Source organism: Cylas formicarius, unplaced genomic scaffold (assembly GCF_029955315.1).
Source record: "Cylas formicarius isolate icCylForm1 unplaced genomic scaffold, icCylForm1.1 PGA_scaffold_10__41_contigs__length_53128322, whole genome shotgun sequence".
NCBI classification, from domain to species: domain Eukaryota; kingdom Metazoa; phylum Arthropoda; class Insecta; order Coleoptera; family Brentidae; genus Cylas; species Cylas formicarius.
The window spans coordinates 42261532-42280287 of record NW_026844214.1 but is presented as its reverse complement, the minus strand read 5'-3'; the positions used below and the strand labels follow the sequence as shown (position 1 = coordinate 42280287).

At 35.7% G+C, this 18756-nt stretch overlaps 1 protein-coding gene across 1 annotated transcript; it reads left to right on the top strand.

The window, feature by feature from the left end:
* The first annotated feature begins 3000 nt into the window (after positions 1-3000).
* On the top strand, positions 3001-18210 carry LOC132706003 (serine proteinase stubble). Its single transcript, XM_060677035.1, has 6 exons — positions 3001-3243; positions 6524-6721; positions 12115-12292; positions 14877-15090; positions 16974-17165; positions 17222-18210. Exons 1-6 carry the CDS (start codon positions 3072-3074, stop codon positions 17399-17401), a joined length of 1134 nt encoding a protein of 377 aa, XP_060533018.1. The 5' UTR covers positions 3001-3071; the 3' UTR covers positions 17402-18210.
* The last annotated feature ends 546 nt before the right edge of the window (positions 18211-18756 follow it).

Genomic DNA, 18756 nt, shown 5'->3' with positions numbered 1-18756 from the left:
ATCTATCGGAGTAAAAATGATATCCTCTTCATCCTGGGTTATTGTCTAATAATTTTTGACACACATGTAACAGTATCCTTGTGCTTACAGGTAAATCAGGTCTCACTAAATCTTCCGATGTCAAGCTTCCTTAGTACGGCAAAATTTAATAAATATATCCGGTGTTGGCATCCGCCATTACCTACATAAATTCGTTTCTCCCATTTCGTAAGCTTGTTAGGATTGTAAGTTAAAAAACTAATTTTACTCTTAAATGCAACAACAGATTCGTCTACCGATATCTCTCTTGATGGAACAAAATGTTCTTTGAATTGTTCGTCCAAATAATCTAAATAGTGAGTGACTTTCTGAGTTCGAGCCCTAAGAGAGATGGTTTTCAAGTGGAGCATTCTCTAAATATGCTACTAAAAAAAGGTATTTTGGCGTTAAAATATTGTGACCAAAACTCTTAGATAAGATTATCGTACCCGTATTTAGGATAACCCCAATAAATGTGGTAAACTTTTCTACTGTAGTATATACCCACGTTTTGACAACCTCTTGCTCTTTTACGTCTATCGTAGTTATTTGTTTGTTCCACTATCTTTGTTATTAGCTCATCGGTAAAAAAGAGTTTGAAAAAATCTATGGGTTTTGTACGAGTATCACGAATTTGTGGTCCTACCATTTTATTCCCAGAAGCAAATAGAATCCTGTCTGGTACCTGATCGTGGCATGCCACGTCCTGCTATGGACCAAAATTACCTGGACGTGTTATATTCTCATTTTCTTCACGGCTGCTAGAACTCGATGGTAAAGGTACGGTTCCCTGTCTTTTTGTAACTATAATATCACTACCACTACTAGGCGCGTCAATATGAAATTCATGTTCACTACTTTGCAATTGATTTTCGATTCCATTTTGTAAAAATTTCTTGGGCATTTGAAATATTTTTTTTTTGAAATATACACAGAAAAAGTACACCATACGTTACTCAATCGTGTTAGTTATAAACCTGAGTAATATTCAAAATGCAAAAATGGTGCACATGTGAACTGAAGTGATTGAAATAAATACATTAACAGATATAAAATAAACAGCTTAGGATGGCATGTATGCATCTTTTATTTTTACGTAAACATGTACTCATCGAAGGTTCAAGGAAGCAATTTAGAAATATTAGAAATGAGCTTAGGGGATGACAGACCGGCCAACCTGCTGTAATGATAAGACATGTGCCGGATATACGGCAACATACGAGTGCAAAAGGTGCAAAAGTCAGTAAGGTGTGTGAAGGACAGCTGGTACTAATAAGTTTTATATTTTAAATAGTGTTTGCAGAAAAAAAAATTTATCCGTTATTGCAAACGAAGAAAACTCTGCTGGAAGTAAGAAAAGAAAATTCTCGTTGCTTCGCTCTTTCACGCCCCATATCCCACAGGCAGGATATATTCCGCGCCCAAATGAACCCATATATCCCGCGCAGATCTCTATCTCGGCGCTTTGTGTTTCCTTTTCGTTGTGTGTGTGTGTGTGTGTGTGTGTGAGTGTTAGAAGCCTGGCGATAAAATCAGAATCTAGAAAAGTCGCACAGGAATACCGCCCATCCGTCACACACACATTGGCAGCAATTAATGGAATGCCTAATTTATACGTTTCGGGTTTCTTTTAGTACGGGACTGAATGTCACGTGTACGTAAAAAAATATAAAATATTTAAAATGATTATAGCCAGTTCACAACTGCAAAATTCATGATGTTACCCCGGGAACATTGGAATTTATTCATGGTCATTTTAAAATAAGTAAAAAAAAACATGCATTTTTAGAAAAAATTGTTTTAAAAAGGTGATGCTTTGCCACATTACAAGAGGAGCTAAACCAGATAGAGCCTATCATGAACTTGATTTTTCAGAAAAACTGATTTGTTAAACATAAAACCATTATTAAGACAATTTTTTTTAATCAAATGCAGTGGCGTATCTCAGTTTTTTTCTATAGTTCTTGCTTTCCTCAAAAATGAATATAATTTTTGTATTACATATATCGTTTTGGGCTATGGTCTTAAAAAGGTCTGTATTGATCCCTTTTCAATCGTGTATGGTTGTTGGTATTTATCATAAAAAACGGCTGTGGCTACTTTATTGCCTAGGTTAAATTTTAATACTTTGTATTCGTGTTTCGTATATATTACTTTAAAATAAATCCATTTTTGCAAGTACTTCTCGAAAAATATACGGGATGTGTCTTGGTTATTCTAAAATATTTTTTGGATTTCGTGTTTTTTTTTTTATTTGACTTTATTGACTTTATACATAAATAAAAATGACTCAACACGAACATTTTTTCAAGATCATAGCCGACTACCCATAACTAAAATATATAATAAGAAAGTTGTATCATTTGTAGGAAAACCAAAAATACTAGTATAAATTTGAGTGCATACATTTTTGTATTTTTGTTTTTAAAAGCTCCACACTTTTGATTACTTTTAAATATGCGTGTTGTCGTGTGTTACTTTATTTCATCGAACACGAAACACGCTTGAATAAAATAACAATAATGATTGATTGATGCCCAGCCCAGAATATTGTGTGTGTGTGAACACATCGTAATTATGACCAGCCACATATAGACTAAGATATTTTCATATGTAAATAAATAGAGTTTGGGAGACCCTGTGTAGATGCGGCGGTGATGTCTGAAAATGTGGTTAATTTGGGGCATTTCATGGACGATAATGTCATTTGAACCAAACTAGACCTATGCGTTTAACTCATTTGCCGATAATTAACATTCGACCACGTACTACCAGGCAGGGAATACAAAATTCTCCGCTTTCACTTGCCGCATAGACCGCGAGCGGTAAACCGTAAACAAACGACCGTCGGGTCTCTTCCAAGACCCTCTCTTCATTTGTTTTGGGTTTCCTCGTGCACACCACTCTCGGTGGAAACTTTCCCCGGGCGTTGCGAAGGTAGTCCGGACCGCGACAGGCCACGCGACACTCCCGATCCGACGTCCAGCGACCTTTTCCAAATATGACGAAGGCCTTTCGTTTGAATTGACGGTGCGGGTGCGGGAATCCTCGACATGTTAAACACTATCGGTGCGGTGGTGGTGGTGGCCGTTGTGTTCCTTGGGGGTGCGAGGACGTTGCCCAACGAGAAACAGGCGCAGGAACTGATTTTGTTGGATAGTCTGGGGAAGAGAGGCGGAGTCGTCGCTAGCGATCAGGACACTTTGGTCGATATGCTCGGCAGAAGTAGGTTCCTCCTTATTTACTTTTTGGACATTTGGGGGCTCGATTTTGGAAGCTAGGGAACGATGTTATGCTGGGGACGGATGTTCTGTCTTTCCAACTCTTATTTATTTTATCAATAAACTTAACAGGGACAGAACAATCGTTTTTATGCGAAAGTATGTATGTAGACTTACTTTAATAATTAATTATTCAATCGCAATCACTTAGGTACTAGGTCCTAGGTCCGCGAGCTTAGGACTGCTGAAGCGTTATATAGTTTAATTTAAAAAAGGAAAGTTTTAGACTACTCTAACGAAATAAGATATATAAATATAAATAAAGTACCCCTCCCTAAATATGTAAAGAGGTTTGCGAATTGTTAAGCATCTAAATTTCATCTTCAAAATTTGCACCTGGAGATCTAGTGTAAGATATTAGGAAAGTAGGTACTTCAAAATAAATATCAGTCACTCGCGCCACCTCGTGGTAAGTTTTTTGACTATATTTCATTTTAAAATTAATACTTAGACATCTGGTGTAACAAAATAGGACATATAGATACTTAAAAATAAAACCCACCTAATTAAATATGTAAATTTTTTAGAGTCTGTGGGGTTCATTTTAAGCAATTGGTATTGGCAATATGGTATTTACATATTTAGATAACTACATGCTATGCATTTCAAAATGAAACATAGAATGCTACTTTAGTTTAACGTAAAACACCGTTCTTAAATATGTAATTTTTTATAGTCTGTGGGGCTTGCGAATGGGAAAGCGTTAATGAGAAAGTAAATTAAGTTAAAGAACCTAGGGCCAAAAGAAAATCTCAGTCACTTAGAGGTATCGATCTCGCGGCACTTAAATCTCATCTGGTATTTAGATATTTGATTTACAGGGGAGAAAGTCTTAGACTATTAGATTTCATTTTAAAACTGATACTTACGCATAAGAAAATTTGAGATATAGACACCTGAAAATGAAACACATCTCCTTAAATATGGGATTTGTGGAGTTTGAGGAAGTCTTAGACATCTAAATTTCATCCAACTAATTGCAATAGATAAACAACTATTCTATATTCCTTATTATTAATATTATTCGTAAATGTGCAAAGTGCAAAGCAGCAGTATTGGCTATTCAATTCCCTCCACCTCCCGAAACAGATTCTGTCACCCGATTTTAGATGCTGGACATAGCAAATTTCTCAGTTGGAGTACACGGAATTGCTCATAGAAAAAAATTATTAAGCTTAGACCGTTCGGTGAAAATCACCAGCTAAAGCCACCGGTCCGCGATAATAATAAACAAAAGCGACATAACTTTTCTTACATCAATTTTATTGTTCGATGCGCCTCGTGTTGTAAACATTGCCGCCATATTGCCCAAACAATCGCCGTTAACGCAACGAATTGTTTAGACTTATATTCTCCGAAAAATGCCGAAATTATTGTTAATTACGTTTGGCAACTTTAGCAGGGGTTGTGTTTATTTCGAGAACGGTTTCAGGGAAAAGTCAATATTGAATAGAGCAAAGGCTTATTCGAGCTCGCATTGTTTGTTCTGTGGTCTCGGCAACAGAATGAGGAGTCGTATGTGTAGTAGGAAACTCATGTTATTACAGTTTGGTTTAAATTTTATAGTTTGCATTAATGTATAGCTTTTACCTTCAGTTAGCTGCCTACGTCATTAAAATTGCGGGCTGTTAGGACGGAACAGAGACAGATTGTTAAAAGTTTGTTAATAATATGTAATACTAATAATTAAAAGTATTCAACACGCATTATGAAAAAACGATAACACATATTTACAAAATTTTAAGAAAATTAATAACTATATTATTTATATACAATTACATTTTTATTCTAAGCATAAAAATGTAATTCCATTTCACTATTCGTGAGTCGTTATTGGGATGGCTAAACATTTTTTATGAAACTGTTCACATCTGTCAGACGCCGGTTTTTTGTAAAATTGAGATAAATTCTTAAGATTTTAGCCCCTTAATCATGAAAGAAATGTTCTTATGATAAAACTTGAAATAATTGCAAAGATGGAAAATATCTGCTGCAGCACAAGACTCAAGTTCTACTCAAGAATCAAATTTAAATTTTGAAAATATTTAAAACGAATGACTTCGGTGATTTTGGTGAATGTAGCTTAGGCCATTCTAAAAAACTTCTGTTGGTCACTTCTTCACTGAGTGATTAAGGTCGCAAGTTGTCCTAAAGCAAACCGTTCTCTCAAGATTGGATTCACCTTGTATTGTCTTTTATTTGCTGTTTTCTTTTGTTTTTTTTTTTTAATAATGCATCCCAACAAAAGCTTCATCGACATCCCATGAAAAAATGGATTGGATATCCGACATAGTGGGAACGAGACATAAAAGTCATCAAGCAATTTTAGTAACTACTAGTAGGAGTTACATTGTGTGCTCTAATTTTTGATTTTACTTGGTTTTACAAATGATCCATAGGGCTAAACCATGTAGCTATTAGATAATATAGTGGCCAGCAGGCGGCATTGATATTTTCGTAGAAAAGGTAATGATTTTCCCCGCCTGCACTTTGCGCCATTTACTTTATAAACAGCGCTTTGCACACACGTAACTCGTTTTTCATTTAACGAGATCTAAGCAAACTTATTGACGATCTGTTAGCGGCCATGCAGGTCGTTCAATAGCGGAAGGTCATTGATTAAAAAGGAGAGTTTCAATCTTGCGCATGCGCAGGTTGAATGGACCTTCTCAAAAGATTTTTCATGGTTGCTTCATAAGTTCCGGTATAATGGACATAGGCAGGACCTCTATACCTCTAGCACTACTCGAGGGTTAAAAAAACCATAGTACGAAGTAAGACTGAAAACAATGTTTTTTTTCGCGTATATATTTGATGCATGATTTATTTATTTGTCAATCTCCACAATAATTTGAACCAAACTGTACTGAAAAAATCCACAATAAAATATTGCGTTATAACAAAAAATGAAACCTAGAAAGTTAATATGCAATACACTGGTAAACTTCTTCAATCATTTGTTTAACAAACACTGCATCTACTGCTGCATAATATTCTATTTGAGATCGTGTACCTATTTGAAAGATGGCCTGCTTTTTTGTGATGATCATTTTAGCACTTTTCACGCTGTTTTTCGCTTAAACCTTGGATATCGACAGTAACTATATTATCTCAGTTAATATTTGGAAAAAAACCATAACTATTCTCGCTGAAGACGTAGCAAATTGGGATTTAAATTTTAATATGAATCTTTTGGTGATTTTGATTCTCATTTTCATTTCTAGTGATTCCCCAATCTTGCCGCTACAGGGGCGTCAAATACGAATGCGGACTGAGCATCAGCTGCGTTCTCGGGGGCGGCAAGCCGCTCGATTTATGCTCGGGGGGCATGATATGGGCGTGCTGCGTTGACAGGGACGTCTCCTCGTCCTCATCGAACTCGCTTGGGCATCAGTCGGACGTTGGCATACTTAGCAACGCCAGTAAGTTTCTTTTTGCGAATCGCCATATGATGACATTATTAAAATGCCTATAAATCTTTAACCATCACCCAAATTTTGACATAACGGACGTTTTATAGCTCGAACTTTTCAAGGTTAGGGCGCGAGTGTTGTAAGCGAAATTGAAGTGGTCGATTCTGTATAATCGTCAGTTTAAATAACTCTTAAAAATGTGTGTGCATCTACAATGCCTATGAAGATTTCTGTCTACTTGATTTAAAGGAATAACGTCTAACTTACGAGATGTGTTCAAAATGTAGGTGAGTTTTAAGTTTTATCAAAAAGTATTTAATTATTTACTAAAATTAATGTTGTCCTCATCAACGTTATCCCCCCCCCCCAGATATAATACTCTTTCTTTTTTTTATCTCCTTTATCTCCTCAGTGGTTCCAAAATTCCTTACTTTCATGGGCTTCTTGAGAACAGGAAAAAGTCGCAGGAAGCCATATCCGGAGGCATGACTGTGGTTTTTGTTTTTAGCCAAAAAGTTAGACACAAACAACGATGAGTGAGTGAGCATTATCGTGATGTAAAATCCATGAATTATTTTCTCACAATTCCGTACGTTTTCTTCGTTTTTTTTTTTTGACAAACGGCGCATAACTTCAACTCTTCATTGATTGTACGAGCTTGTGGTAACAGCTCTTGATGTGCTATGCCACAATAATCAAGGAAAAGAGAAGCAAAACCATGACATTTTTTGGGACGACTGGGCTTTGGTTTCGACGTCAGAACCATTTACCCATAATTCGTCACCAATTGTGACTTTTTTGAGTATATCACGATTATCATAGACCTTGTTTGACAGATCTTGAGCGATACTCCTTCGACGCTCCTTTTGTTCAAAATTAATCAGTTTTAGAACAAATTTAGCTGTTACACGTTTCTTACCCAAAACTTCGGAAAAAATTGCATAGCACGAGCCACCACGAGATGCCGGCACTTTCAGCTCTTTCTCTAATAGTGATTCGACGATTTTTCAATCCCATTTGTTTCACTTCTTCAACGCTTTCATCAGTTATTGACGTGCTACGGCGTCCAGAGCGAGTTTCGCCATCGGTCTCTTCTCGGCCATCTTGGAACAACTAGTACCACTTATAAAGAATTTTTTTGCTCAAAGTAGATTCACCATATGCCGTTGTAACATTTTAAGTGTTTTGCAGCACACAAATCACTTCTAACGCTTTTGTCTCATAAAACAAAAATAAACGTGCAAACTGGCTGAAACTGGGAACATATATCTGTACAACATGTGTACCAACATAACAAAAAAAAACGAATGTACTTAGCCCGCCCAATTACAAAAGTTGCCCTACTTTCTGAACATACCTCGTATAAGCAGTTATGGTAATGCTTTAATTTAAATTTGACGCACCAAACAGTTTCTATACATTGAATTGTTGGGATTTGGCGGGGAAGTCATAGTGCTAATTTGACCGAGTAAGAAGATATTTATAATGTATAATAATTACGCCGGAGGACGACTTTCGCACGCGAAATAAAACGCAATTACTATCCGCTCATCATTCAGCGCAACATCTATCTGCATCGACATTAATGGCCGCATCTCTCTATGGCTTCCGCGTTCTGAATTTGAATTGCGCCAGAATAACAATCGCCTCGTTATAAATTGCAAGAGGAACAAACCGTACATCACATGTAATTTATACAAAAAGCTTTTTTAATTCGCTCGTGGGGATTTGGTGGCAGTTTAACGAAAAATTTCGCTATTGTTTTTATTTTTGTAGAATTTTAGGATTTAGGAAGGTGGTTTTATGTGGACTTGAATCTGTTATGAGTTTTGATTTATAGAGGGAGACACAAGAAAGTGGGAACACTTCATAACTTTTAAACGGCTTGAGATAGCGATTTGAAATTTGAAAGGGTTAATATGGGCCGAATGCGCTAAAATCGATGTCTTTTGGAGGTAGCGGACGCGTCCCCGAGCATGATTTTCGAGACAAGGTCAAATATGAAAACCTCATCTTGATACGCGGTGTCGTTTTTGAGCTACGAGGGGATTTTCGAAAGTTTTCGTTTTAGGAGGGAACCCATAATTTTTTTATTTGTAAAAATTTAATTTTCGCGTTCAAAGGTTTTTGTTTTCTCGTAAACTGGTAAACGACAGTAAATTTTGAATTTTAAGTGGCACCACCTATATTTTTTGCATTTTTGGATTCATTAGATCATTCTACGTAGGAAGGGACGGTTTTTATCTTTTTTTTTTTAGTTTTTAAATGGTGTCTAGGACGCTGTAACCACCAAAAATACTCTTTACTGATCATGCATCTTTATTTCTCAAATGGCAAATAATTTAAACTAGTTTTTTTCAAATATCACCCTAGTGGGAACAAAAGCTTTTTAAAACCGGTACTTCTTTCGCGACATTTTGATACCAAAATTTTCAAAATCCGTTAAAAAGTAAGCTCACAGGAAGGAAAAAACTGGATAAGTAAATACATTTTTATAAAAACAAAATATTACTTCGGTGGCTTTGCTTCTATTCATCATCAAGTCGGCATGATTGAAAATTCTGACAGTTTGCACATTTTTATTTGACTATCGATTTTGTCATTTGGATTATCATGGAAAACAATAATCAATTTATAAATAGAGAAAAAGTTGATATGTTTCTGTTATACTGGGAATGTAGAAAAACTGTCGCTATCCGGGACGTCGCCTTTTTGCATATTCTTTGTTTCGAAAGCTGGAATTGAAAATAAGAAATCCATAAAATAATCGACATGATAATTTTATTATAAGCTAAGAAATGGAAATCAATGTTGTGGGATATGTGAACGTAAATCCAACTGCTTAACTCAGAGAAGTGGCATTAGAATTAGACATCTCAAGAGAATCAGTGAGGAGAATTAAAAAAAAAGACTGCTATCATTCTTTCATCACCATCTTTATGAAGCTGACTTTGTAAGTAGATTTCGATATTGTAATTGGCTGTTAGATAAACATGACGAGAATAATAATTTTTGTGTTAAAATGTTGCAAAAAAAGTACCGGTTTTAACAAGTTTTTGTTCCCAGTAAGGTGTTAATTGAAAAAACTAAAAATTTAATAGTTTATTATATTAAATGCTATTTGCCAAGTAAAAAAAAGTTTTATTTACCATTTTTCCCATAATTAGATGAACCGGTAAATAGTATTTATGATGGTCACAATGGTCCTAAACAGAATTTTCAAAAATTAAATAAAAATTTAAAAAGACAAAAAAAAGCTCCTATCCTACGTATGCAAAAAAATATAGTTGCGCCATTTAAAATTCGGAAGTTACTGTCGTTTCCGCTCAAACTGGAAGTGCAACCATATTTTCAAAAAATTGGACATTCAGTTCATATTAACCCTTCCAAGTTTCAAATCGCTATCTCAAGCCGTTTAAAAGTTATAGAGTGTTACCACTTTCTTATGTCACCCGGTATATGTTATTTAATTTCGTGTGAATAACACAATCAAGTTTGTGGTCATTTAATATTAAATAAAGATTCAACATCTGTATTTGATTTTATAATTTTATTATTTTTTATTTTTTTGTCTACACGATGTTACCAACATATTAAAAGAGACTGAAACTAAATAATGAGCAAAGTGAAAAGCAAAGAAGACAACAATTTAATATGACCCCTAACCGAGCAAACAAAAATGAAACACGTTCATAATTGACTAGTTTAAATTCTCGCGGAAAATATAAAAAAAATCCTGTGTACAAAGTCTTTCTCATAAACCGCGACTGACCCCTTTAACCATCCAGACACTGATATCTACCACCTGGCCGGCGTTTTCCCCCCGGACTCTCCAGAAGACAGTCGCCCGGAAGCGAACCACGTGGACCGACCACCCTTCGTAACTTACCACCAGGCCACAAACAACAAGCGACCTCACGGAAATCACAATCATAGACCACCGGAAGGTCAACGTCCCTCCTTAGCTAACCCGGAAACGCCTAGACCTGGAACCCAGTACCACCACAACGAAGATGACGTCGACTACGGCTATAACCACAGACCTGGTGGATATGAGAATTACGAACCACCCAACTACAGTGGTAACTAACACCGCCCTTTTGTCGTGCACTAACTATTCTTCGTCTCTTCTGTGGTGGTAGTCGCTTTGGTTAGTGTGTCGGTCCGGTGCTGGTAATTTTGTAAACGCCACATGTCGTCGGTGATCCATATGGCCACTGCAATTACCTCGAGTTTAATTGGTTATTAAGGGGACGAAAACTTCTTTAATCCCATTCGAGTTTAATATTTGGCGTTCTAACGGGCAGGAGTTGGATCGTTAGAAGTGCAATTTCCACGCTCACTTCATGCGCACCAGCACTCAAAAACATCATCCGCGGTGGGACCAAGTGATGCATACAATTCGACGGTTTTCTACATTCTTCTGCCGATAATGTATATCAAAAATTAAAATTTGATTTCTACTAATTTAACGTACTTTAATAGGCGTCGACAATTAATTGTAACTTCTATTCTCGGTACGACACAATAAAAAACCAATTGGTTTGAGGATGGGGAAGATGTTGCGATTGCTTGTTTCTCAATACTCAGCAACCATTGTTTATTGTTATTCGCAAATAATCTGGTCGTAATTCTCCTAAAAAGTAACATTGTGCTCAACAGTAGAGGGAAAATTTATATGATAATGATACCTATCGTTAAGATGTTGTTTTTTTTTTTCAAAAAAAAAAATATTTTGGAAGCATTTTATTTCGCAAACTAAATTTATATACTTAAGCGATGAAGACAGAAATCTAAAGGACATCCACCATTAAGTCAACATATTTCAGTAAATCAATAAACATTTTATTAGTCAATTTATTTTATTATGCTTTCGTAACGTAGACACTTTATGAACGTGGAAAATTTTAATTAATTTTATTAAATTTAATTTTAATTATATTGAATAAGGAAGTATTCACGTAAATTTAAGAATTTCTTTTTAAGGAGTTTTGATTGATTTAAACATGTCTTGATTTATTGAAGAAAGAAAGAAAAGGATAATAACCGAATTAACATTTGATTTTTAGTCTGAAAGGATCATAAATCCATTTTTTTTACATTCTTAGATTTTGCTCTTGAATCAATAATATTTTTTGCATTTTTTTGGGTTATGGTGCTATTGCACACTTATGAAAAATGAAACATTTTTTTTTGTTTAGTGTTCAGGCTAAAAAACATTTTTTAGGATCCTATTTTAAAGAGGTTCTTGTCAGTGTCGATGCTATTTGTTTCCAGGCAGACATTTCCAGACTATGTAATTTCCGATTTAATCGGGATCCCCACTCCTGCACTTCCTCCTTTGATTGCGCTACCGTCCAGGGCATTCGTCCTTGTAAACGCGCGTGTTTTAACGATTACAGGCTGCGGAGAACTGCACACCCGCAGCAACAGGATCGTGGGAGGACACTCGACAGGATTCGGGTCGCATCCTTGGCAGGTGGCCCTGATCAAGACGGGTTTCCTAACAAAAAAACTCGCTTGCGGCGGAGCCCTGCTCGACGATAGGTGGATTGTTACCGCCGCACATTGCGTCGCGACGTGAGTAGTGGCGTTGGGTTTTCCTCGCAATTTAATTATATTTAAAGCGATAGAAAAATCTTTGAAAAACGCGTTAACAATTTTAATTTATAAATCTTTCTTTCTTTTTTTAAGACCGCATTTTTAGTAATAATTAAATCGCTTCGCCACTTAAAGAAAATGCAATTTTCCACACAAAATATTATTAAATTAAAATGGTTGTTAATTTTAAGCCATAACTTATTTTTAAGCAATTTAAATGAGATTATACTAAAACACAATTTTTAAAATAGTTTTTACTCTGCTAGTTTAGAGACAATTTGTTTATTATGCAGAATATCTAACGTGCGTGCCTAATTATTTTTTTTAAATCTATAATTTAACTTAACTGGAAAACAGGTATGGTCTGCTCATAGATATAAGAAAGTGATCAGTTGCTTTTGAATGGAATTATCCAAGGGTGGTCATTAACATACAATGCAATAAGATTATTATCTAAAGTTTCGGAATTTAAATTCAGGTAAAATTGTGGTCCGTAATAGAAAATAATTTTGTACCTACCTGTGTTTAATATTCTTTGGTTTGACTACTTAGTTTAAGTTTATTAGTAATCATTCTTATTTCGTGTGTACGACAGCGTGTGTTGAATCGTGTGCGAATTATGAAAAATATGTGCGAGTATCTCAGGAGATGCTCCCGCCCAAACAATGTTTATTTGACTCTCATTGAACGTGGTGCCAGCAAGCAAGCATCTTTAGAAGAAACGGCCACATTGACGAAAATTCCAACATCAACTGTATCGAAAATTGTGAATAATCCCATTTCAGCGAGGAAAAAAAGAAGCGATGCTGTCATTTTCTCGAGTGTACGGCGTAAAATTTACCAGTTATACGAGGAACAAAGCGTGCTTACGTTAGATATCTTAATTAGGAGGCTTGAAAAAGATGAAACCGGTGTTGAATGTGTCAGAACTACCTTATGAAGTGTATTTAACACATGGGTTTTAGATTTAAAAAAATTGATAAAAGGCAAGTTTTAATGGAATCTTTTAGAATTCGGATATGGCGACTGGAATATCTAGAAAAAATTTGGATTTACAGAGAATAACAAAGGCCAATTATTTACTTGGATGAAACCTGGTTCGACACTTATGATACGCCGGAAAAGGGTTGGGTTGACTCAACTGATAAGTGTAAAACCATCAAAAAGAGGTAAAAGAATAACTATTTTGCATGCTGGCTCTAAAGATGGTTGGATTACAAATGGACTTTGTCTGTTTGCGAAAATGTGTAAAGATTCTTCTCTGGATTACCATGAAGACACCACAGCTGATTTATTTGAAAGTTGGTTTAAAAACAAACTAGTTCCAATCATTCCTCATAATAGCGTCATTGTAATGGACAATGCAAGTTATCACAGTAGACAGTTGACTGAAACCCCTTCCTCATGTGACACAAAAGCAACAATTTAAAACTACATGTATAATAACGACATTTTTTTTCACGAAGATTATACCAAAAAGCAATTAATTGAGGTGCTACAAAGCTTGAACCTACAAAGGGAATACGTCTGTGATAATTATGCAAAAAATCTAGGGCATACAGTTTTAAGGCTTCCACTGTATATTTAATTAATTTAATTAATTAATTAATTTAATATATTTAATCCCATTGAACATGTTTGGCACCAACTGAAATCTGCCATTCGTCGTAACAATGTTTTTCCCCGTGTTTACTCCAATGTCCTCAAGCCTATAGAAACCGAAGTTTTTAACATCCCTCCACAAAGTTGGGCAAATTCTGTTAAATATATAGAAAAAGCAGAACAATCGTATATCCATATTACAAATAATATAGAACAAATTATAATATCTATTATAATAGCTATGATAGCGATGATAAGGATATAGTATGTGTATAATTTTAATTAATTTAAGAAGGTAATAAAATAATTTATAATTTTATTTTAGATTTAAACAAAAATACATACATAAATAAATAAACACTGTTTAGTATCTTTCCTAACAAAACCCCAAATAAATAAATTCTAGGCAAAGTACGGACCTGTTCGGCCATATTTCATTCTTACAGCTTGCCCGGGTCTTTCCTTGATTCGTATCAGTTAGTCACTTTCTTAAATCTATGAACAAACTTTAATATTGACGTTACAAATCGAAAACGGTCTATTTATTAAACTTATGTGACCTATTTATTGGTGTCAGGTGTGGGGCTAAACTTTAGTAAAAATAATAAAGTGCATTTTAAAAACTTTTCTACATTCTGTGTATCGAAATGATCAATCGACAGTGTTCACGGAATTATTTGAATTCAAACATAAGGAACTTGGTCCCGAAATATTTTATGGGGTGTTATTTTTCATACAATACCATTTTAGTTGACGGGGTATAAAAAAATATTATAAACGTTTTGCCTGGTATTTTCTTAAACAAACATTATACATTATCACGGAAAGACGTCTTTCCTTTTATGTGATTAAAATTCATCATTAATTATTTCATGCACAGAAATGAATATGTTCAAGATTTCTGATTAAATTTATCGTAAACGGTATTCACAAGACACTTTGCAATTTTTCCTATTTGCAGGACAGCAAACGGGAACATCAGGATCCGGTTGGGCGAGTGGGACGTCCGCGACCAAAACGAAAAATTATCCTACGAGGAATACACGATCGAACGGAAAGAAGTCCACCCGGCATATTCGCCAACTGATTTTAAGAACGACGTCGCTCTTGTCAAACTTGATAGGAAGGTCAGATTCAAACAGCACATCTTACCGGTTTGCCTGCCCCCCACTGCTGTAAGCAATTTTGTGATATTCGAAATTTAATTAGTTAAGGAAATATAGCATAGCGATTTGCCCGTTGAATTAATTAATTAAAACTTTAATAAAACATAATATTAGTCACGAGCTTGATTTGAAGAAATTTATCAATGTGTTGCATACTATACTTATTTTACTACATGGGTAGATTATTGCAAAGTACCACGAACACAAGCAAAGTGTGTCGTAAACATCAGATCTGAAAAACGTCAAAAACCAAGACTGAACCGAAAACATCCGATCGCTCACACACCAGTGAACACTGACATTCTTAAAATTCTGCAGCTAGCTAGAGTACCGTGACTTACCGCTCAGGAATATGGATCACTAAACAACTTTTTTTTAGCGAAGAAGACCAAATATTCCTGTAAATAATGCTATGAGTAAAGGAGATATTGAGGCTACTGTATTGAACTTGAAGTAACCATTCATGCACCTAAAAATTATTAATTTTCTGCGTATGCAAGACTTTCGTTACTTAATTTTCAAATTTTTCGTCGGAGACAGTTAAAATAATACGTATCATTATGCTAAATTAAACACGAGACGAGAGAAAGTGATCGGAGCATGCAGGCGGAAAAAATCGCCCTGTTGTTGTCGGAGACGATCGAAGAACAAAAGATGTCAGGTGGAGTGAGGCACAACACAGCGCACGAGGAAGTGAAAAATGGAATAAACGAAAGCAAAGAGCTCACATCGACAATGCGCTGTTCCTATTACGCTTTTACTATTACCTCAACGCAGAATGCCTCAAATGCAATAGTCTGATATATCGAGCCCAAATATGTCTGATTAAAATATTCACTGATATACAGTTAAAATTTAGTTCTCGCGAAACCGTTCTATAGAATCATAATTGAATACACGCAAGGTCGAGTATGCTATAAGGTTGTCTGGATGCTTGTAAATCGGAATTATTCGTTTTATATTCGCATTAGATTTAAACTCAACCCCTTAAAAGTTTCGTTACCGTCTCTGCAAAATGTACACATTATACAGGGTGTTCCTTAATGCTGCGACGATGCTGAAAGATTAAATTTAACTTAGTATGAACGTATGCCGTTAACATCTTAACGCCAGCCTGCGCCTTTTCCGCAAAAAGCAAAATGAACTCAACGGAAACCCAGCGTGCAGTAATAGTTAAAAATTATAAGTCCGTGTAGCGAAATATAACACTGTGTAGTAGTTCCGTAAACAAATGTTTGGTGCCTTGGGTGTGGTCTATCGAATATTGATTTTATATACTTGTGGACAAAATAAGCGGTTCCTTTTCAATTCCGTGTTGATCCCGCTAATACGATGAAGGTAAGATACTTGACAAAATTTTAAACTAAAATAAATTCCTAAAAAGAGTGACGAATTTTTTGGAAAATAATTCCAGCAACACTAAATTTAACTATTTTAATTAAGAACGCTGTGTTTGAGTTTTGGTTACTTTCACGCGAGTTACGTCATAGCATGACATCTTTCGCTAGTTCGTTACTGGATGTCGTAAATTGACACACGAATTTTGTTTGTCAGTTTTCAAATCCCTGTCAAAAACCGAGTCAATATCAAAATTGTTTAGCTAAGACATACGTGACTGCGCGACTGCCTTGACTGGGCGTTACCAGGTTTTTCTTCACAAATGTGCGATATAAATCTAGGACGGACGCCACTGGTAGAAATAAAAAAGTATCGTGCATCTGAAAATGCCATTTATCAAATCTCAGGAAGATATCAATGTTAGGACATTTAGGTTAAAGCTTGGTATAAAGATTCTTTCTTAGAATGAATCCACAAATGATGCGCTTGATATTAGACCACAGACTTATTTTGTGTCTCTGTGCCATCATAAAGGTAACATCTGTCCATTGCAGATTAAATTGCCTGGCAAAATGGCAACAGTGGCAGGCTGGGGTAGGACCAGACACGGGCAAGCGACCGTGCCGTCGGTTCTCCAGGAGGTTGACGTGGAGGTCATCTCCAACGATCGGTGCCAGAAATGGTTCCGAGCGGCTGGTAGACGCGAGATCATCCATGACGTCTTCCTCTGCGCAGGATACAAAGAAGTATGACGCTACTAATTTTTAATTTTATTTGATAACAAGACTATCTTCGGTTTTAGGGAGGGAGAGATTCCTGCCAAGGAGATTCCGGTGGTCCGTTGACGATGACGGTCGATGGCAGGAAAACGCTTATCGGTTTGGTGTCGTGGGGCATCGGGTGCGGTAGGGAACACCTACCGGGCGTCTATACGAACATTCAGAAATTCGTGCCTTGGATAGGAAAGGTCATGCAGCCTTAGTGTCGCTAAACACTAATAATTTATTTAATTTAAAAGATTGATACCAAAAACTATCACTCCGTGTATTGTTACTTAAGAAGTTGTTGTTAAAAAGCGTGCCAAGGGAAAACGAAAGCAATAATTGGCTGAGGTGGTACAATGAGTCTTCTTATTTCTTCTTTTCATTTCTATGGTCTGGTACGTCCCAGACAACGTTGACGACTGCACCATCTAGTACTAAAGCTACTATAACACTAGGCACAGAAATAATGACACGCACGACATCATCGTGGTCCCCTTTTTAGTTTCTCTGTAATTTATGCCATGGATGACCAATTGCATCAGCGTGGTCATCAGTTGAAAAAAAAACGCGCTGTAGGAGCACGTCCTAACCTCATTTTTTTTAACCAAGAATATGTTTTTGTTGGTTGACTTTTGCTGCTTATGTTATTCTCCAAATCAATGAGTTTGTAGTTAAATAAATATGTGGATCGAAAGCAATCGCGGTGGAGAGAGAATACAATGCAGCGCGCGTAGCGCGTTTTCAGCAATATCGAAAAATAAGTTTGGTGATGCGGTTACCATTCAACACGGTCTCACGTGGTTGTCGTATTTACACAACCATGGGGTTGCGGCATTTTGGGTAGAGAAATTCCGTAAATGTTTGAATTTTGACACGTTTCGTTGTTTAAATTAAGTGCTTCATAAATTAATGACACTCACTTGTATATGCGTAACACAAATTTTACTGATCGCTAGCTGAATTTAATTATATTTAACGTTAATTTTTAAATTTTAAAATTCTTAAATTTGTAAATCTGTATCAGATACTCGCGTATTATTTGATTTACTTTTCCGTTTGTTATTTATAAACGAACATTGTTTATATTTGAAATTGTTTTCACCGGAGTAGAATAACCAATATTAAATCTGGTAAATACATTTGTGCCTTTTATTTTGCTTCCCTTTTTAATTAATTACATTTTAAACAACGAGTGGGATGTTTGAACAAAGAAAAATCTGAACCAATCACTCGCATATAAAAAAATAGGTAATTCGATGTTAAAAGGTCATTAAAGGTACGTTAAAGTTCAGTAATCTGATAAATTACCATTATCTTATTAGTATTTAGGCGTTATCGTTCAAAATGATGACGCATAACAACATCAACTGAGGTAAAGTCTGTTCATAGATATAAGAAAGTGACTAACTGATACGAATTAAGGAAAGACCCGGGCAAGCAAATTATTTTCTATTAGGGACCACAATTTTACCTGAATTTAAATTCCGAAACTTTAGGTAATAATCTTGTTGCATTGTATATTAATGACCACCCTTGGATAATCCGACTCAAAAGCAATTGGTCACTTTCTTAT

What these genes read in the sequence shown, in the direction of transcription:
- LOC132706003 (XM_060677035.1), top strand. Translation starts at nt 3,072, where the DNA reads ATGTTAAACACTATCGGTGCGGTGGTGGTGGTGGCCGTTGTGTTCCTT. An exon ending in GGTCGATATGCTCGGCAGAA is followed by an intron (nt 3,244 to 6,523) that starts GTAGGTTCCTCC and finishes TTTCATTTCTAG; the next exon opens with TGATTCCCCAATCTTGCCGC. An exon ending in TTTGCCTGCCCCCCACTGCT is followed by an intron (nt 15,091 to 16,973) that starts GTAAGCAATTTT and finishes TGTCCATTGCAG; the next exon opens with ATTAAATTGCCTGGCAAAAT.